Below are 17,673 nucleotides of genomic sequence, written 5' to 3'. Positions count from 1 at the left end.
TCTCTACCCATGTAGTCGAAGTTCCTGACAGCACTTTCTTCAACCTGCTGAAGGATTGAAATGAACCCTTTGAAGTGAGAATCCTATCTGTGCAATTACTGTGACTTGAGGACAGGTGGCACGATGGCTCTGGGGTTAAAGATAGCAATAGCAATAGCACTTAGACTTATATACCGCTTCACCTAGCTTTTACAGCCCTCTCTAAGTGGTTTTACATAGTCAACGTATTGTCCCACAACAATCTGGGTCCTCATTTTACCAACCTTGGAAAGATGGAAGGCTGAGTCAATATTGAGCCAGTCAGGATTGAACGCCACACTGCAGGCAGAGTCAGCCTGCAATACCACATTCTAACCACTGCGCTACCAGGGCTCCTAATGCAACATCCAATTGACTACAGCATAGCAATAGCACTTATATGCCAATTCACAGTGCTTTGCAGCCCTCTCTATGTGGTTTATAGAGTCATCCCAACAATCTTGACTCCTCGTTTTATCGACCTTGGAAAAACGGAAGGCTGAAGTCAAATCTTGAGCCGGTCAGCTGGCAGCTGGCAGTCAGTAGAAATAACCTGTGCCACCACAAAAAGCTGAGCTTATCAGCTGGAAAGCTAAAAGCCCAGATTCAAGACCTAAGTGCCACACAATGGAGTGAGCTCCTATCACTGTCCCAGATCCTCCCCACATAGGAGTCAGAAAGCCTGTAAATGCAAGTAGATGAATAGGTACCATATAGATAACTTGTTACTTGTATCCTTACGATTTATGTTAATATTGATGGTTTCCTGATTGCTTATTTGTACCGTACACTGAGAGCATATGCACCAAAGACAAATTCCTTGTGTGTCCAATCACACTTGGCCAATATTCTATTCTATTCTTTGTTTTGTATTCTATTCTATTCCTTCTCCTATTCTATTCTACTCTACTCTTTCTGTATTCTATTCTATTCCTTCTTCTATTCTATTCTATTCACTATTCTATTCTATTCCTTTTCCTATTCTATTCTACTCTACTCTTTCTGTATTCTATTCTATTCCTTCTTCTATTCTATTCACTATTCTATTCTATTCCTTCTCCTATTCTATTCTACTCTACTCTTTCTGTATTCTATTCTATTCCTTCTTCTATTCTATTCACTATTCTATTCTATTCCTTCTCCTATTCTATTCTACTCTACTCTTTCTGTATTCTATTCTATTCCTTCTTCTATTCTATTCACTATTCTATTCTATTCCTTCTCCTATTCTATTCTACTCTACTCTTTCTGTATTCTATTCTATTCCTTCTTCTATTCTATTCTATTCACTATTCTATTCTATTCCTTCTCCTATTCTATTCTACTCTACTCTTTCTGTATTCTATTCTATTCCTTCTTCTATTCTATTCACTATTCTATTCTATTCCTTCTCCTATTCTATTCTACTCTACTCTTTCTGTATTCTATTCCTTCTTCTATTCTATTCACTATTCTATTCTATTCCTTCTCCTATTCTATTCTACTCTACTCTTTCTGTATTTTATGCTATTCCTTCTTCTATTCTATTCACTATTCTATTCTATTCCTTCTCCTATTCTATTCTACTCTACTCTTTCTGTATTCTATTCTATTCCTTCTTCTATTCTATTCTATTCTATTCACTATTCTATTCTATTCCTTCTCCTATTCTATTCTACTCTACTCTTTCTGTATTCTATTCTATTCCTTCTTCTATTCTATTCATTATTCTATTCTATTCTAATACTTTGGTGGGAAGATAAAAGCATTCTGTATGCCTCGGCATATAGTCATGCCAGCCCCATGACCACGGAAGCATCTTCAGACAACTCTGGCTCCAGAAACAGGGATGAGCACCACCTGTCTAGAATGAGATACAACTGGGCAGGGCGGAATCTTTACCTTACCTTACCTGAGGACACATCATCAATTAAGCAACGTGAAGCCTCATCTCCCTAGAGAAACTTATAACATGGAGGAAGAAGGAAGGAAAGAGAAGCCGACCAGCTGCAAGGGGTAAGGGACTTGATGACAAGAACAATTAACATCCTGCTGAAAGGCCAAGCGGAGGACAGATTATTCAGGAGAGACTCAATCTATGCACTTGTCAAGAGTCAACACTGACTTGACAACATCAATTCAATCAATGTCACTGCGTCTAATCAAATTGCTAATGTTTTCCTAGAGCTGCATAAATTACTGTACTTCGAGACGTGGCCTTTTTTAAAAAAACCTGATCAGTGTCTGGCGAGGGTGGGAAGGATTGTTACCATGTCAGTAAAAAACTCTTCAAAATTAACCTTCCTTGGGGGGCAGGTGAAATTTGGCTTCAAAATCCCAGTTCCATTTCTCTTCTTTTCAGGCCCAGAGGCATAAGTTTTATGATTCCTGGATGACAAATTAAAAATGCAACTAAAAATAGCCCATTCTCAGTTTGATCGCTGGTGCAACAGCATTTTGTTTAACCCAACAAGCTATTTTATTTTTTTTTAAATCAAACTCAAGGTTGCAATTCTAACGTCACAAATGTGCACCTGCTGAAGAAGAGCTCTCCCCTTTGACATCAAAATTCTTAGACCCTTAAGACAATAATGCAAGATCACCCCAGAAAGGGAAAATTCACAAGCACTTGAATCTGTCGTCTACTTTACGCAGCTTCCCTTCATTACGTGACGTTCCCGGCACTGTTGCTACTCGAAGGGAAGCTGCCACCGTTGCCGCCGCCGGGGAGGAGAAAGTTGGTGCAGCTGCCTACAGGTAACAAGACGAAGCACTGAGGAAAGGAGCCCCCTGAAGCTGCCGGGATTGCAGCCGCCCCCACCCTTCCTGCAGCCCGGAGCGCTTATAGAGCTGCTCAGATTTTTTATCCCATAGGAAATAAAGAAAATAGATTTAATTGGTTCCAGCAAGTCAAGAGGGGTTGGGAACCAATTAAATCCATTCCCATTATTTCCTATGGGATAAATTAATTCGGTACTCGACCAAATCGGTTCTCGGCCACACTTCTGGAACAAATTGTGGTCGAGAACCGAGGTACCACTGTATATATATGCTGTGAACTCCACAGAGGTGTCAGGAAGGGCATCCGGCCAATAAATGATCAGAGTCACCCAGACTCCATCCCGAATTAAGGGATTGCAGGGTTGTAAAAAGAAAAAAAAATGCAACACCATGCAACAATAACAGCGTGTGACAAACGTCATCATAAGGATGAATTCCTCTTTCTAGAAAGGGAGGCCTGTTCTCCTTTCCATGATGCAAACATGCTCAGAATTCAAAATTCACTCAAAACGGCTTCCATCTCCCTCCCCACCCACCACAGCCCTCACTATTTGTTGCATGTCAGGATGTTGGAGGCTCAAAGCAACAAATCAAAATTTGGCCAGTATCTCACTGATGAAACGAGACTGTTGCAAGTTTGCCATCTGTACGTCTTGGCTGCGTTCCCTTGTTTGGGCCCACAGCCGTGTCACAGAATCTCTTGTTTCAGCAGCTAATGTGCTTTCAGTTCGTTTCTGGCACTGTGTTGCGAATGCCAAGAAAATTATGACAAAGTCAAAGGAAGCTTTTCCTTCTCTAAGATGCTGGATGGACCTGTGAACACAGAAGTGGAACCTCTGAGGAACACAAAGTCTAATGGGCAAAAATATTGTATTTGTCCAGACTGCCCTACGTTTCAATATTTCTGAGGGGGGAGGAGGTGGTGGTGGAAGAGGAGGAAGAGAAGGAGGAGAAGTTGGAGGAGGAGGAGGAAGAAGAGGAGGAAGAGAAGGAGGAGGAGGAGGAGGAGGAGGAAGAGAAGGAGGAGGAGGAGGAGGAGGAGGAGGAGAAAGAGGAGGAGGAGGAAGAGAAGGAGGAGGAGGAGGAGGAAGAAGAGGAGGAAGAGAAGGAGGAGGAGGAGGAGGAAGAGAAGGAGGAGGAGGAGGAAGAGGAGGAGGAGGAAGAGGAGGAGGAGGAGAAAGAGGAGGAGGAAGAGAAAGAGAAAGAGGAGGAGGAGGAGGAGGAGGAGGAGAAAGAGGAAGAGAAAGAGGAGGAGGAAGAGAAGGAGGAGGAGGAGGAGGAAGAGAAAGAGGAGGAGGAGGAGGAAGAGAAGGAGGAGGAGGAGGAGGAAGAAGAGGAGGAAGAGAAGGAGGAGAAGGAGGAGGAGGAGAAAGAGGAGGAGGAGGAAGAGGAGGAGGAGGAGAAAGAGGAGGAGGAGGAAGAGAAAGAGAAAGAGGAGGAGGAGAAGGAGGAGGAGGAGGAGAAAGAGGAAGAGAAAGAGGAGGAGGAAGAGAAGGAGGAGGAGGAGGAGAAGGAGGAGGAGAAAGAGGAGGAGGAGGAGGAGGAAGAGAAGGAGGAGGAGGAGGAAGAGAATGAGGAGGAGGAGAAAGAGGAGGAGGAGGAAGAGAAGGAGGAGGAGGAGAAGGAGGGAGGAGGAGAAAGAAGAGGAGGAGGAAGAGAAGGAGGAAGAAGAGAAGGAGGAGGAAGAGAAGGAGGAAGAGAAGGAGGAAAAGGAGGAGGAGGAGGAGGAGGAGAAAGAGGAGGAGAAAGAGGAGGAGGAGGAAGAGAAGGAGAAGGAGGAGGAAGAGAAGGAGGAGGAGAAAGAGGAGGAGAAGGAGGAGGAGAAGGAGAAAGAAGAGGAGGAAGAGAAGGAGGAGGAGGAGGACGAGAAGGAGGAGGACGAGAAGGAGGAGGACGAGAAGGAGGAGGACGAGAAGAAGGACGAGAAGGAGGAGGAGGAGAAGGAGGAGGAGGAGAAGGAGGAGAAAGAGGAGGAGGAGGAAGAGAAGGAGGAGGTGGTGGTGGTTTCTCCTAGGGACTCGCAAAAAGAAATCAGGCCCTTATTATTACAAATGAAAGATTACAAAATGAAGAATGTCAATTGAAATACCAACTCCTTTACCTTTCATTATATGGTAATTTAACTAAGTCGTTTTCTTACCCCAAAGCAAAGATGATTCCTTCTAAACATTGGAAATTCCTTTGGATGCTTTCCGGTTAGGAGTATAACTGGAATCAAAAGCTGTGGCTTTAATTCTCTTGCCGATTCTTATTTTCCATTCTCTGACGACAGGCGCATCCGAAGCTGGATGGTATCGTGCAGCTTCCCCCCTTCCTCACTCGTGCAGTTTCCCCCTTCCTCACTCGGGATCAACCTACCATTTGTAACTTTCCCTCTTGGTTTTGTTCCACTGTTTTCACGGCATCGTCAGCCTTTCTGGGGAGCACTTAAAATGTCCTCTCAACCTTCTATGGCTCATGTCAGAAAAGGAAACCAAGGCAAATAAGGGCTGTTCGAAATCCCAAGAGAAACCGATGGACGTCAAGAAGTCATAAACTGAAGCGGTAGAAGGTTTATGTCCCTGAACCACATCAGTTACATGCAAATAATGTCCATGGAAATCTACAACAAGGTTTCCTTGTTCCTCTTGTTCTCATACTCTTTCCATGCGTTCAGAGACACAATGGCCAGCCTCCCTTAAGCGAGGCTGTTTTTTCACCAGAAGACACTTGATCCCATCATTACAACCTCAGGGCTGGTAATGAGATCGGGAACTCGACACACAACTGTTGGGATCAAGTATCTTTCAGGTGGCAGAAAGTGAGCTGATTAAATTTTAAGCAGAGCATGGCCCTCGTCTGTCGTTTCGGCTCCGAAACCATCGTCCCAACCTAACTCCAAACCCACAAGAAGAAAGTCTAGAAAGTTTAAAATGTTCTTACACAGTACTGTGTCTCTACATTTAGACTTTTCGCCTTCCACACTAATTAGAAAGTGTTGTGTCTAGAGGACAGTTAGGCATTATACCCGCCCCATATTCCTTGGGCGATTATACAGAGATCACTTCCTCCCTGGATAATCAATATCAAAGACCAATACCGCAACCATTACACCAGGAAATACACACAGAAGATCAACCACAACCATTGTCTACAGAAACAGAATCATCCTTGCCCCCATCAGGGGCCGAACCCCGCCGCTCAGCAAGGACACACAAGCGTCCTGCTTATTTAGAGGATTTTGTGTGCACCAACCAGGCGGGAAGGGGTGTTGTGTCTAGAGGACAGTTAGGCATTGTACCCGCCCCATATTCCTTGGGCGGGAAAATGCTATAATGTGATTGGTTGGCAGCCCGGCATATATATAGCTGCCGGGCACGGCCATGTTGTCTTTTTGCTTATACTGTAACCGTTGCTCGTTGTAATAAAGAACACCGTTACTCACCACGAGCGTGTAGTCCTTCATCCAGTAAGGATCTAACAGAAAGTCTGTTAGCATAAGCATCAGCAGTGGGTTGAGCAGTGGCTCTCGGTTCGGCCTGGTTCTGCGATCTGGTAGCGACAAACTTGTAGTGGTGAACTAGAAGTGGCGAACTGGTAGTGGTGAACTAGTAGCGATGAACCGGTAGTGGTGAACTAGTATCGGCAAACTGGTAGTGGTAAACTAGTAGCAGCAAACTGGTAGTGGTGAACTAGTAGAGGAGAACTGGTAGTGGTGAACTAGTAGCAGCGAACTGGTAGTGGTGAACTAGTAGCAGAGAACTGGTAGTGGTGAACTAGTAGCAGCAAACTGGTAGTGGTGAACTAGTAGCGGCAAACTGGTAGCGGTGAACTAGTAGTGGAGAACTGGTAGTGGTGAACTAGTAGCGGCAAACTGGTAGTGGTGAACTAGTAGCGGCAAAGTGGTAGTGGTGAACTAGTAGCGGCAAACTGGTAGCAGTGAACTAGTAGCGGAGAACTGGTAGTGGTGAACTAGTAGCAGCGAACTGGTAGCGGCAAACTGGTAGTGCTGGCAGCAGGAGGCTCCACCCACCTGCCCGGGATGCATCTGCGCACGCGCAGAAGCATCACACGTGCACAAACTGGTAGCAACAGGTTTTAGAACCCACTACTGATGAGCATATGCATAGATATAACCCAGACTTAGGTAGTCCTTGGCTTACAACCACAGTTGGGACCAGGATTTCGATTGCTAAGCAAAGATGTTTTAATTGAGTTGCACCTGACTTTCTGAGCTTGATTGCCACAATTATTAAACAAATCAGTGCAGTTAAGTGAGTCACACAATAAATAAATAAATGAATCATTAAGCAAATTCAGTTCCCCCCAGCTTATCAGAAACCACCTGGGAGGGTCATAAATTATTATTATTATGGTTATTGTTGTTGTTATTATCTTAATTCATTAAACATGAAACTCAGTCAACTGAACATTCAAAAATGAATCACAAATACTATTGACTGGTGCTAATGGTTGATACGGCTTGCTGCCAGCATCCTAAGTATCAACCAAGTACCTTCTTAAGTTGTACTCTGTTCCGAGAAGCACAGTTTTTTGCAATTCCTCTGGTGTTATTGCAGGAAACTGCAATTTCTTGGTGTATTTTGCAAAATTCTCTCTTCCTTCTGTGCTACACTTTGGGTTAGCACAAAGTTTGCTAGCTGTAAGAGGTGAAGTCTTCAACTCCCAGAATTCCTCAGCAATTGTTCCTTGTCACTGGATTCTCTAACACTCAAAGAACCACCCTATTGTACATTGTATTGTGGATTGCCAACAGACTTCAGTTACTCAATAGTTCTGACAATCAATTGTAGCAGCCAGTCCTATTCCTGTCTTTTCTTTCCATATTTAGATGTTTGCAGATATTTATATCTCATATGTATATTGTATTTTGATTTTTGCATCCCAAAAGCCATCTGTAATTCTAATGCTGAATTATTTGTAAACCAAGGGTTTTCAAGAACAGGGACAAACAGAAATATTCTATTTTGGTTTGTGTATGTAAATGTACACAGGTGTGGGCACATAGATATAAATAAATTTATTTCTGACAAATGCAGGGCTTCACCGATAACCTCGGAGATCAAAGATGGGTTGGATAAGTGTGCAAAAGTGCCATGAATAGCCCTGTGGTCCGGTCAATGCTTTGCCCAACACAGAGGAACAACAGAGCAATCTGAAATGTCAACATAGCTAACTATTTTGCAGTTCAGGCATTGTGTGGTCTGCCGTTTTGTCAAACCAATCCAAGTCACCAATCAACGTTCCACAGTTCCGTAGAAAAAGCGTGGAACTCATTACCAGACTCAATAGTGTCAACTCCCAACCCCCAACATTTCTCCCTTAGACTCTCCACGATTGACCTCTCCAGGTTCCTAAGAGGCCAGTAAGGGGCGTATATAAGTGCACTGATGTGCCTATCGTCTCCATATATATACAGTGGAACCCCGACATAAGAGCTGCTCTACTTAAGAGCAACTCGAGATAAGAGCTGGGAGGGGAGAGATATTTTTGTTCTACTTACAAGCCCAAATTCGAGATACAAGCGCCAAGGAGCTGTCTCCTGAAGCCAAACGCTAACTTCCGCGTTCGGCTTCAGGAGACAGCTGCGAAGCGGCGCGCGTGTTTTAAAAGGTTGCAGCCGGCCTGGGGGGCTCGGGGGGGGGCTTGCAGCTTTCTTCTTGCTCTTTTTCTTTCTCTCTTTTACCTTCCCTTCCTCTATTTCTTCTTTTCTTTCTCCTTCCCACCTTCTTCCCTCCCTCCCTCCTTTCACTCATTCCTCTCTTACTCTCCCCTTTCATAAGTTTCCTTGCTTCCTTCCTCTGTTCCTGTCCCTTCCCCCTTTCTTTCTTTCTTTCTTTCTTTCTTGCTTTCTTTCTTGCTCTTTTTCTTTCTCTCTTTTACCTTCCCTTCCTCTATTTCTTCTTTTCTTTCTCCTTCCCACCTTCTTCCCTCCCTCCCTCCCTTCACTCATTCCTCTCTTACTCTCCCCTTTCATAAGTTTCCTTGCTTCCTTCCTCTGTTCCTGTCCCTTCCCTCTTTCCTTCCTTCCCACCCTCCGTCCATTCATTCACCCATTCCTCTCTTGATCGCTTAAAGCCGGTCCCTGGTGCAAAAAGGGTTGGGGACCTCTGTCCTACAGGATTGGGTGGCAGAGAAGTTGAACATATGTAAATTTAAAAGTTTAAGAAAGTTTACAAGTTAAGTGAAAGAAACTTCATTATTCATTTATATGTACATGTACATTTCTTCATTAAAAACATGTCTTTCTGCATAATTTAGACTAACTTTGTGAGTTTTTTGAGGGCTGGAACCAATTAAAATTATTTACATTAATTCCTATGGGGAAAAGTCGTTCGAGATAAGAGCTGCTCGACTTAAGAGCCCAGGTCCGGAACGAATTAAACTCGTATCTCGAGGTACCACTGTATATATATATATATATTCATATATATATATTCATAGATTTTCACGGGTACAGGTATGACGGTCTTGGTATATTCGGGTTTCTTCCCGTGTAGGATTTGGAAATTTCTGGCGACGATTCGATGAGGTCCCACTAATCATCTTCAGGCTGGTGTTTCTGTCCTTGTCCTAAGGCGAACATTGCGAGACCTGAGCTGCCTTCCTTCTATACACAGCAGGCAATTGCTGAGCCATCAAACCACACCCAGCCACCAGTATTTCTAGAAGGAAGGCAGCTTAGGTCTCGCAGTGTTCACCTTAGAACAAGGACAGAAACACCAGCCTAAAGATGACGAGGGACCGTCATATATATATATATATATATATATATATGTAGATTGTTCTGAGTTCGGGTTTTGCCCTGTGTAATATTATATATATATATCATATATATTCCCTCCCTTCCATCTATTTCTCTTCTTTTTTACTTTCTATCTTTACATATATTACTTAATGTCTATTCTCTTCCATATGTATTGTATATTGGACAAAGAATAAATAAATAAATAAAAATAAGCTGCCTCTTGCAAACCCTATGAGAAAAAACATTGGAGTACTCACAAACTGCCTCCGAAGCTTCGTTTTGACCCGCTCCGTCTTGGTTTCACTCGAGTGGAGAGGATAACTGAGGGAGCTGAGGTGGTTGTCCACAGATAGACTTTTCCTCATGTAGAAGGACCGAGTTCGGATGGCCCTGAAAGGGGCCTCATCCATCACAGTGCAGAGACGTGGCTGCATGGTTGGGTCTCTCCCAGGACTGACGCAGTCGTCTTCTAGTTCCCAGGCCTCTCCTGGTGGAGAGGGGGAAGAGTACAAATAAGAGAAGATGGACCTTCAAGCATGAAATAGAGGGCTAACATTCATATATACACCACAATACAGTGATACCTCTACTTACGAACTCAATTCATTCCGTGACCAGGTTCTTAAGTAGAAAAGTTTGTAAGAAGAAGCAATTTTCCCCATAGGAATCAATGTAAAAGAGATTCCTAGAGAGGCCCCACAAAGGCTTCTCCCTGTCTTTTCCAGCCCTTTTTCCTCCCAGGAGATTCCTAGAGAGGCCCCATGGAGGCTTCTCCCCACTTTTTCCAGCTGTTTCCTCCCAGGAGACTCCTAGAGAGGCCCCACAGAGGCTTCTCCCCACCCTTTCCGGCCCTGTTTCCTCCCAGGAGATTCCTAGAGAGGCCCCACAAAGGCTTCTCCCTGCCTTTTCCAGCCCTTTTTCCTCCCAGGAGATTCCTAGAGAGGCCCCATGGAGGCTTCTCCCTGCTTTTTCCAGCTGTTTCCTCCCAGAAGACTCCTAGAGTGGCCCCACAGAGGCTTCTCCCCACCCTTTCCGGCCCTGTTTCCTCCCAGGAGATTCCTAGAGAGGCCCCACAATGGCTTCTCCCTGCCTTTTCCAGCCCTTTTTCCTCCCAGGAGATTCCTAGAGAGGCCCCATGGAGGCTTCTCCCCACCTTTTTCAGCTGTTTCCTCCTAGGAGATTCCTAGAGAGGCCCCACAGAGGCTTCTCCCAACCCTTTCTGGCCCTGTTTCCTCCCAGGAGATTCCTAGAGAGGCCCCACGGAGGCTTCTCCCTGCCTTTTCTGGTTACAGTTTTGAAGGCTCAAGTTTGTAAGTGGAAAATGCTTCTTGAGAAGAGGCAAAAAAAAATTGAACACCCGGTTCTTATCTAGAAAAGTTCCTAAGTAGAGGTGTTCTTAGGTAGAGGTACTACTGTATTATCCAACATTCGTTCAACACTTTTAACAGTTGCAAGCTACTTCTGCTAACTACCAGCTGCCAGTTGGCAGTCTGAGTCTCACAGGCTGAAGGTTGACTCAGACCTCTGTCCTTCCAAGGTGGGTAAAATGAAGACCCAGGTTGTTGGGGGCAAGAGGCTGACTCTATAAACCACTTAGAGAGGGCTGGAAAGCACTGTGAAGCGATATATAAATCTAATAGCTATTGCTATTCCTTCCTTCCTTTTCTTCTTTCCTTTTCTTCCTTCCTTCCTTCCTCCCTCCGTCCCTCCCCTCCATAGTGCACAGTTGTTAGAATGCAGCATTGCAGACTAAGTCTGTCCATTGCCAGGAATTCGATCCTGACTGGCTCAAGATTGATTCAGCCTTCCATCCTTCCGAGGTGAATAAAATAAGGACCCAGCTTGCTGTGGCCAAGAGGCTGACTCTGTAAACTGCTTAGAGAGGGTTGTAAAGCACTATAAAGAGGTATATATGTCTAAGTGCAATTGCGATATTGCTGTAGCTGATTGGATGTTGTATTAGGTGCCCTGATGGCATAGTGGTTAGAATGTGGTATTGCAGGCTGACTCCACCCACAGTCTGGAGTTCAATTCTGACTGGCTCAAGATTGATTCAGCCTTTCATCCTTCTGAGGTCATAAAATACAGTAGATTCTTGGGGCACAATATCTCTGACTCTGCAAACCACTTAGAGAAGGCTGTAAAGCTCTGTGAATATGAGAGATCCAATAAATAGCACTTATATATCACATGTACAATGCTTTTACAGCCCCCTCTAACTCGGTTTACAGAATCAGCCTATCACCCCTAACAATCTGGGTCCTCATTTGACCCAGGATGGAAAAAAGGCTGAGTTAACCTTGAGCCAGAACAAAACTGAGGAATTCATCTGCCTCGGGAGTTTTGCTTGGGGTGGGTCATGAAGATGGGTAGGCTTCCACTCCCAGAAAATTGCAAAACGGCATAAGCCAATTTCTCCTAGCACTAACTGGTGTTGGATGAAGGTGGTGCCATGGATATTGCCTACCTGGACTTCAGCAAAGCCTTTGATACGGTTCCACATAAAGAGCTGATAGATAAATTAGTGAAGATTGGACTTAATCCCTGGATAGTTCAATGGATTTGCAGCTGGCTGAAGTGTAGATATCAGAGAGTTATTGTTAATGGCGAGTATTCTGAGCAGAGTCAGGTTACAAGCGGTGTGCCACAAGGGTCTGTTCTGGGTCCTATTCTTTTTAATATGTTTGTGAGTGACATAGGGGAAGGTTTGGTAGGGAAGGTTTGCCTATTTGCCGATGACTCTAAAGTGTGCAATAGGGTTGATATTCCTGGAGGTGTCTGTAATATGGTAAATGATTTAGCTTTACTAGATAAATGGTCAAAGCAATGGAAACTGCAGTTTAATGTTTCCAAATGTAAAATAATGCACTTGGGGAAAAGGAATCCTCAATCTGAGTATTGTATTGGCAGTTCTGTGTTAGCAAAAACTTCAGAATAGAAGGATTTAGGGGTAGTGATTTCTGACAGTCTCAAAATGGGTGAACAGTGCAGTTGGGCGGTAGGGAAAGCAAGTAGGGTGTTTGGCTGCATAGCTAGAGGTATAACAAGCAGGAAGAGGGAGATTATGATCCGGCTATATAGAGTGCTGGTGAGACCACCTTTGGAATACTGTGTTCAGTTATGGAGACCTCACCTACAAAAAGATATTGACAAAATTGAACGGGTCCAAAGACGGGCTACAAGAATGGTGGAAGGTCTTAAGCATAAAATGTATCAGGAAAGACTTAATGAACTCAATCTGTATAGTCTGGAGGACAGAAGGAAAAGGGGGGACATGGTTGAAGCATTTAAATATATTAAAGGGTTAAATAAGGTCCAGGAGGGAAGTGTTTTTAATAGGAAAGTGAACACAAGAACAAGGGGACACAATCTGAAGTTAGTTGGGGGAAAGATCAAAAGCAACACGAGAAAATATTATTTTACTGAAAGAGTAGTAGATCCTTGGAACAAACTTCCAGCAGACGTGATAGAAAAATCCACAGTAACTGAATTTAAACATGCCTGGGATAAACATATATCCATCCTAAGACAAAATACAGAAAATAGTATAAGGGCAGACTAGATGGACCATGAGGTCTTTTTCTGCCGTCAGACTTCTATGTTTCTATGTTTCTAACTCTTAGCCCAAAGTATCTTCCCTTTGCAACTTGAAGTTGGGTGGACTTCATGGCTGGCTGGAGAATTTGGGGAGTTGAAGTCCATTTTCAAGTTGCCAAGTTGAGAAACACTATTTTAAGCAGAGGTCCCCAAACTTGGCAACTTTCTCCAGCCATCTATGGGAGCTGAAGTCCACCACAAGTCTTAAAGTTGCCAAGTTTGGGGACCTCTGATTTTTTAAGGATCTGTATCCAAACTATAACTTTATGCAAGCTACAGTACATACATATTTTATGGATAACAGGAAGGCAAACAGCATTGACCGAGATTGCAAGTGTGGTCTAAGGACTCAGCAATAATAGCGCTGAAGGCTCAGATCATCCTGTGCAGCAAAATTTATGTAATAATTTTTATCAAAAGGCAATACGTGCCGAATTCAACAATTCTGGCTTCTCGCAGAAGGAAAAGATCCTTTGCCATTTTCGTTTTGAGGAACACCAAGTACTGAAGGGGACTGATACCAGAGTGTAATTTCTATCCGGCACATATATATTTGGCCCCTAAAATCAATCATGAAGCACGGAACCACTTTTCTTTTCTTAAAGTTGAAATACACAAAAAAACCTCAAAATGTGGAGCTACATTAAGAAACAGAATGTCCTGGACATTTTTGCTATGGAAATTCAGAGCGGAAAACCCCCCAAAAAATTATGACGAATGCTAGATTCACATTTGCAAGCTTTTTAGAATTTCAGTTTGGCCAGGGAGATTTTCAGCATCAAAGGGGAAGGACAATCACTTTGATGGCATGACAGTGTTCTTAATTCTTCAACAATTGATTCGACCATGGGACCTTCTAAACCAGTGTTTTTCAACCAGTGTGCCGTGGCACACTAGTGTGCCGCGAGACATGGTCAGGTGTGCCGCGAAGCTCAGAGAGAAAGAAAGAGAGAGAGAAAGAAAGAGAGAAAGGAAGCAAGAGAGAAAGAGAGAAAGAAAGCAAGAGAGAGAGAAAGAGAGAGCGAAAGAGAACAATAGAGAAAGAAAGAAAGCAAGAGAGAGAGAGAAAACAAGAGAAAGAAAGAGAGAGAGAAAGAAAGAGAGAAAGAAAGCAAGAGAGAAAGAGAGAAAGAAAGCAAGAGAGAGAGAAAGAGAGAGAGAAAGAGAACAATAGAGAAAGAAAGAAAGCAAGAGAGAGAGAGAAAACAAAAGAAAGAAAGAGAGAGAGAGAGCGAAAGAGAGAAAGAAAGCAAGAGAGAGAGAAAGAGAGGGAGGGAAGGAGAGAGAGGGACATAGAGGAAGGGAGGGAGGGAGCAAGAAAGAGAGCAAAAAACAGAGGAAGGAAGGGAAAGAAAGGGATGGGGAGAGAGAGAGAAAGAGGAAGAAAGGGATAGATAGAAAGAGGGAGGGAGAAAGAAATAGAGTGAAGGGGAGGAAGAGAGAGAGATAATTTTTTTTGTCCAAACTTTTTTTAACACCCCCCCCCCCCCCGCTCAATGTGCCCCAGGGTTTCGTAAATGTAAAAAATGTGCCGCAGCTCAAAAAAGGTTGAAAATCACTGTTCTAAACAACAACAATCAAGGGGAAGCACATGTTGAAAAATCTTTCAGTTTTTCAATACAACATGCTTTGGAAAGATTGATTTTACCCCATATAAGGAACACCATTTCCACGTAAATTGATGGACTTATTTAAAGCAATCTATAAATACCGGATACAGAATAGAATACAGAATAACAGAATCGGAAAGAGGTCTTGAAGGTCTTCTAGCCCAACCTTCTGCTTAGGCAGGAGACTTTATACCAGTGATGGCAAACCTTTTTGGCACCAAGTGCCCAAACTGGAACGCAGGTGCATAGCAATAGCATTTAGACTTATATGCCGCTTTGTAGCCCTCTCTAAACCATTTAGAGAGGGAGACAGGTGGCATACAAGTGTAATGATGATGATGGTGATGATGATGATGATAACAACAACAACAACAACAGAATCAGCATATTGCCCCCAAATATCTGGGTCCTCATTTGACCCACCTCGGAAGGATGAAAGGCTGAGTCAACCTTGAGTCGGTGGTGAGATTTGAACTGCTGAACTACAGCTAGTAGTTAACTGAGGTCGCCTGCAATGGTGCACTCTAACCACTGTGCCACTCAAGCTCATGTGCACACACTGGAGCACCAGAAACCAAAGACCAGCTAGCCAGCATACGCATGCCTGATTTTTGGCTGTTTTGGGGGGCATATTCAGGCTGTTTTTCAGGCTGTTTTAGGCCTGGAAACGGCCCAAAAAACGGCCCGGGTTTTGGCAGTTTTCGGATTGTTTTCCGGTGCTCCAGCACCCGCGAAGACTAGCGGGTTGGTCCAGGACCCGCGAAGATCATGCATGTCAGAAACCAGAAGAGCAGCTGGTGATTGCATGCAAGGGCACAGAGAGGGCTCTGCATGCCACCTCTGGCACACATGCCATAGGTTTGCCATCACAGCTTTATACCCTACTGAACAAGGAAGGGAGGAAAGGAGAGAGGGAAAAAGGGAAGGGAGGGAAGGAAGCAAGTAAGCAAGCAAGAGAGAGGGATAGAGAGAGGGAGGGAGGGAAGGAAGGAAGAAAAGAAGGGAGGGATGGAAGGAAGGAAGGAAGCAAAGAAGGAAGGAAGAGAGCAAGGAAGAGAAGGGAGGGAGGGAAAGAGGGAAGGGAGGGAGGGAAGCAAGCAAGAGAGAGAGAAAGAGGGAAGGAAGGAAGGAAAGAAGGGAGGGAGGGAAGGAAGGAAGGAAAGAAGGGAGGGAGGGAAGGAAGGAAGCAAAGAAGGAAGGAAGGGAGCAAGGAATAGAGGGAAGGGAGGGAGGGAAGAAGGGAGGGAGGATAGGAGGGAGGGAAGGAAAGAAGGAAGGGAGCGAAGGAGGAAGCAAGCAAGGAAGGGAGGGAAGGAAAGGAGGGAGGAAGCAAGGGAGGAAGGAAGGAAAGAAGGAAGGAAGGGAGCTAGGAAGGAGGAAAAGGAGGGAGAGAGGAAGGAAGGAAGGAACAAGGAAGCAAGGAGGGGGAGGAAGGAAGGAAGCAAAGAAGGGAGGGAGGGAAGGGAGAAAGCAAGCAAGGATGTGTCTTCACAGTTTCTCAAAATTGTGAGATATTTTCCTCCCTCACAACACTTCCTCCTTCACGTCTGTCTTATTTATTCTCCCCTTGCTTGCTTAAATCTTTCCTGATCTGCATAATATATATGCCTTGTTCGAGCAGAGAATTTTTTTTTAAATGGCAGACATTTATTTTATCTGCCTTCAGCTTTATGTGTTGTTTTATATGTCTTTTACAGGATTTGTGGTGTTCCAAGAACCTAAAACTGCCACGACGCAAAAATATTGGCAAGAAAGCTGGACGGTTTTAAAGCAAACGGAGCTGGGATCGTGTCTATGCATGAGAAGAAGTCACAGCGGTGGAAACTGTGATCATTACTGTTTTAATTTCAGAAGCTGCAGTGGAGCCGTGGCCTAGAGGGGGAGTTCTTGCCTCACAATCAGGAGGCCATGAGTTCAATCCTAGGTAGAGGCAGATATTTCTCTCTATGGGCACAATGAGAATATATCTGCAGGACAAAACTCCACATTGGTGACAGGAAGGGCATCTGGCCATTCAAACACTCTGCTAACTCCATTTGGTTGCCCAGACTCCAGCCTGCAAGGGATTATGGGGTGGTTAAATGAAGATGATGATGAGAATAATACTCATTTGATAATACTCTGCCGCATGAGTCCCAGCAACTGGTGAGGACCCATAGAATCAGCCTTCTCCAGGTCCCGTCAACTAGGCAATGTCACTTCGTGGGACCTAGGGAAGAGACTTCTCTGTGGAGGCCCCGGCCCTCTGGAATCAGCTCCCCCTGCAGATTCGCATCGCCCCCACCCTCCTTGTTTAAGACTCATTTCTGCTGCCAGGCTTTGGGAGAGTAGATCTCAGTCCCCTGGCCGACAAATGTGTGTTTGGCTCTTTTTTGAATGGGTATGGTTGGGGGGGAGGGGAGGGGAGGGAAAAAAGGAAGAAGACAGCAAAGCAGAGCAAAGCAAAGCACAATGTCTGCACTGCTGCCACCCTACTCTCCTTCCGAAAGGCCGTGAGAACCTAGCTTTGCGGCCAGGCCTGGGGCCGTGAATGTAACATCTTCTCACATCCGTCTGCAACTGTTCTATTTATTTATTATTTATTTATTTATTGGATTTATATGTCGCCCCTCTCTGAGGACTCAGGGCGTCTCTATATATTTGTGGATTCGTTTGGTTAATTCTTTTGGGTTTGTTATATTTTTCTAATGTTCTTATTAATAATTATCTGATGTTTTATTGTATGTACTATTTATTGTTGAAAGCCGCCCTGAGTCCCACTGGGATTGGGCAGCATAGAAATTAAATTAAAAAATTAAATTAAATTAAAAAATTAAATTAAATTAAAAAATTAAATTAAATTAAAAAATTAAATTAAATTAAAAAATTAAATTAAAAAATTAAATTAAAAAATTAAATTAAATTAAATTAAATTAAATTAAATTAAATTAAATTAAATTA

At 43.9% G+C, this 17,673-nt stretch overlaps 1 protein-coding gene across 2 annotated transcripts in view; it reads right to left on the bottom strand.

Annotated features, from left to right (window-relative positions):
- The window catches only part of LOC139172186 (ankyrin repeat and fibronectin type-III domain-containing protein 1-like), a 445,282-nt gene that overhangs the window by 285,566 nt on the left and 142,043 nt on the right, over window positions 1-17,673 (bottom strand). For both annotated transcript variants that reach the window (XM_070761028.1, XM_070761027.1), the window contains exon 3: window positions 9,784-10,013. In XM_070761028.1, the coding sequence (XP_070617129.1) occupies window positions 9,784-10,013 (230 nt within the window). The remainder of the gene's footprint in view (window positions 1-9,783; window positions 10,014-17,673) is intronic.

This window comes from Erythrolamprus reginae, chromosome 9 (assembly GCF_031021105.1).
Source record: "Erythrolamprus reginae isolate rEryReg1 chromosome 9, rEryReg1.hap1, whole genome shotgun sequence".
NCBI lineage: Eukaryota > Metazoa > Chordata > Lepidosauria > Squamata > Dipsadidae > Erythrolamprus > Erythrolamprus reginae.
Note: the sequence above shows the minus strand (reverse complement) of the source record. Positions and strands in the feature narration are given on the sequence as shown.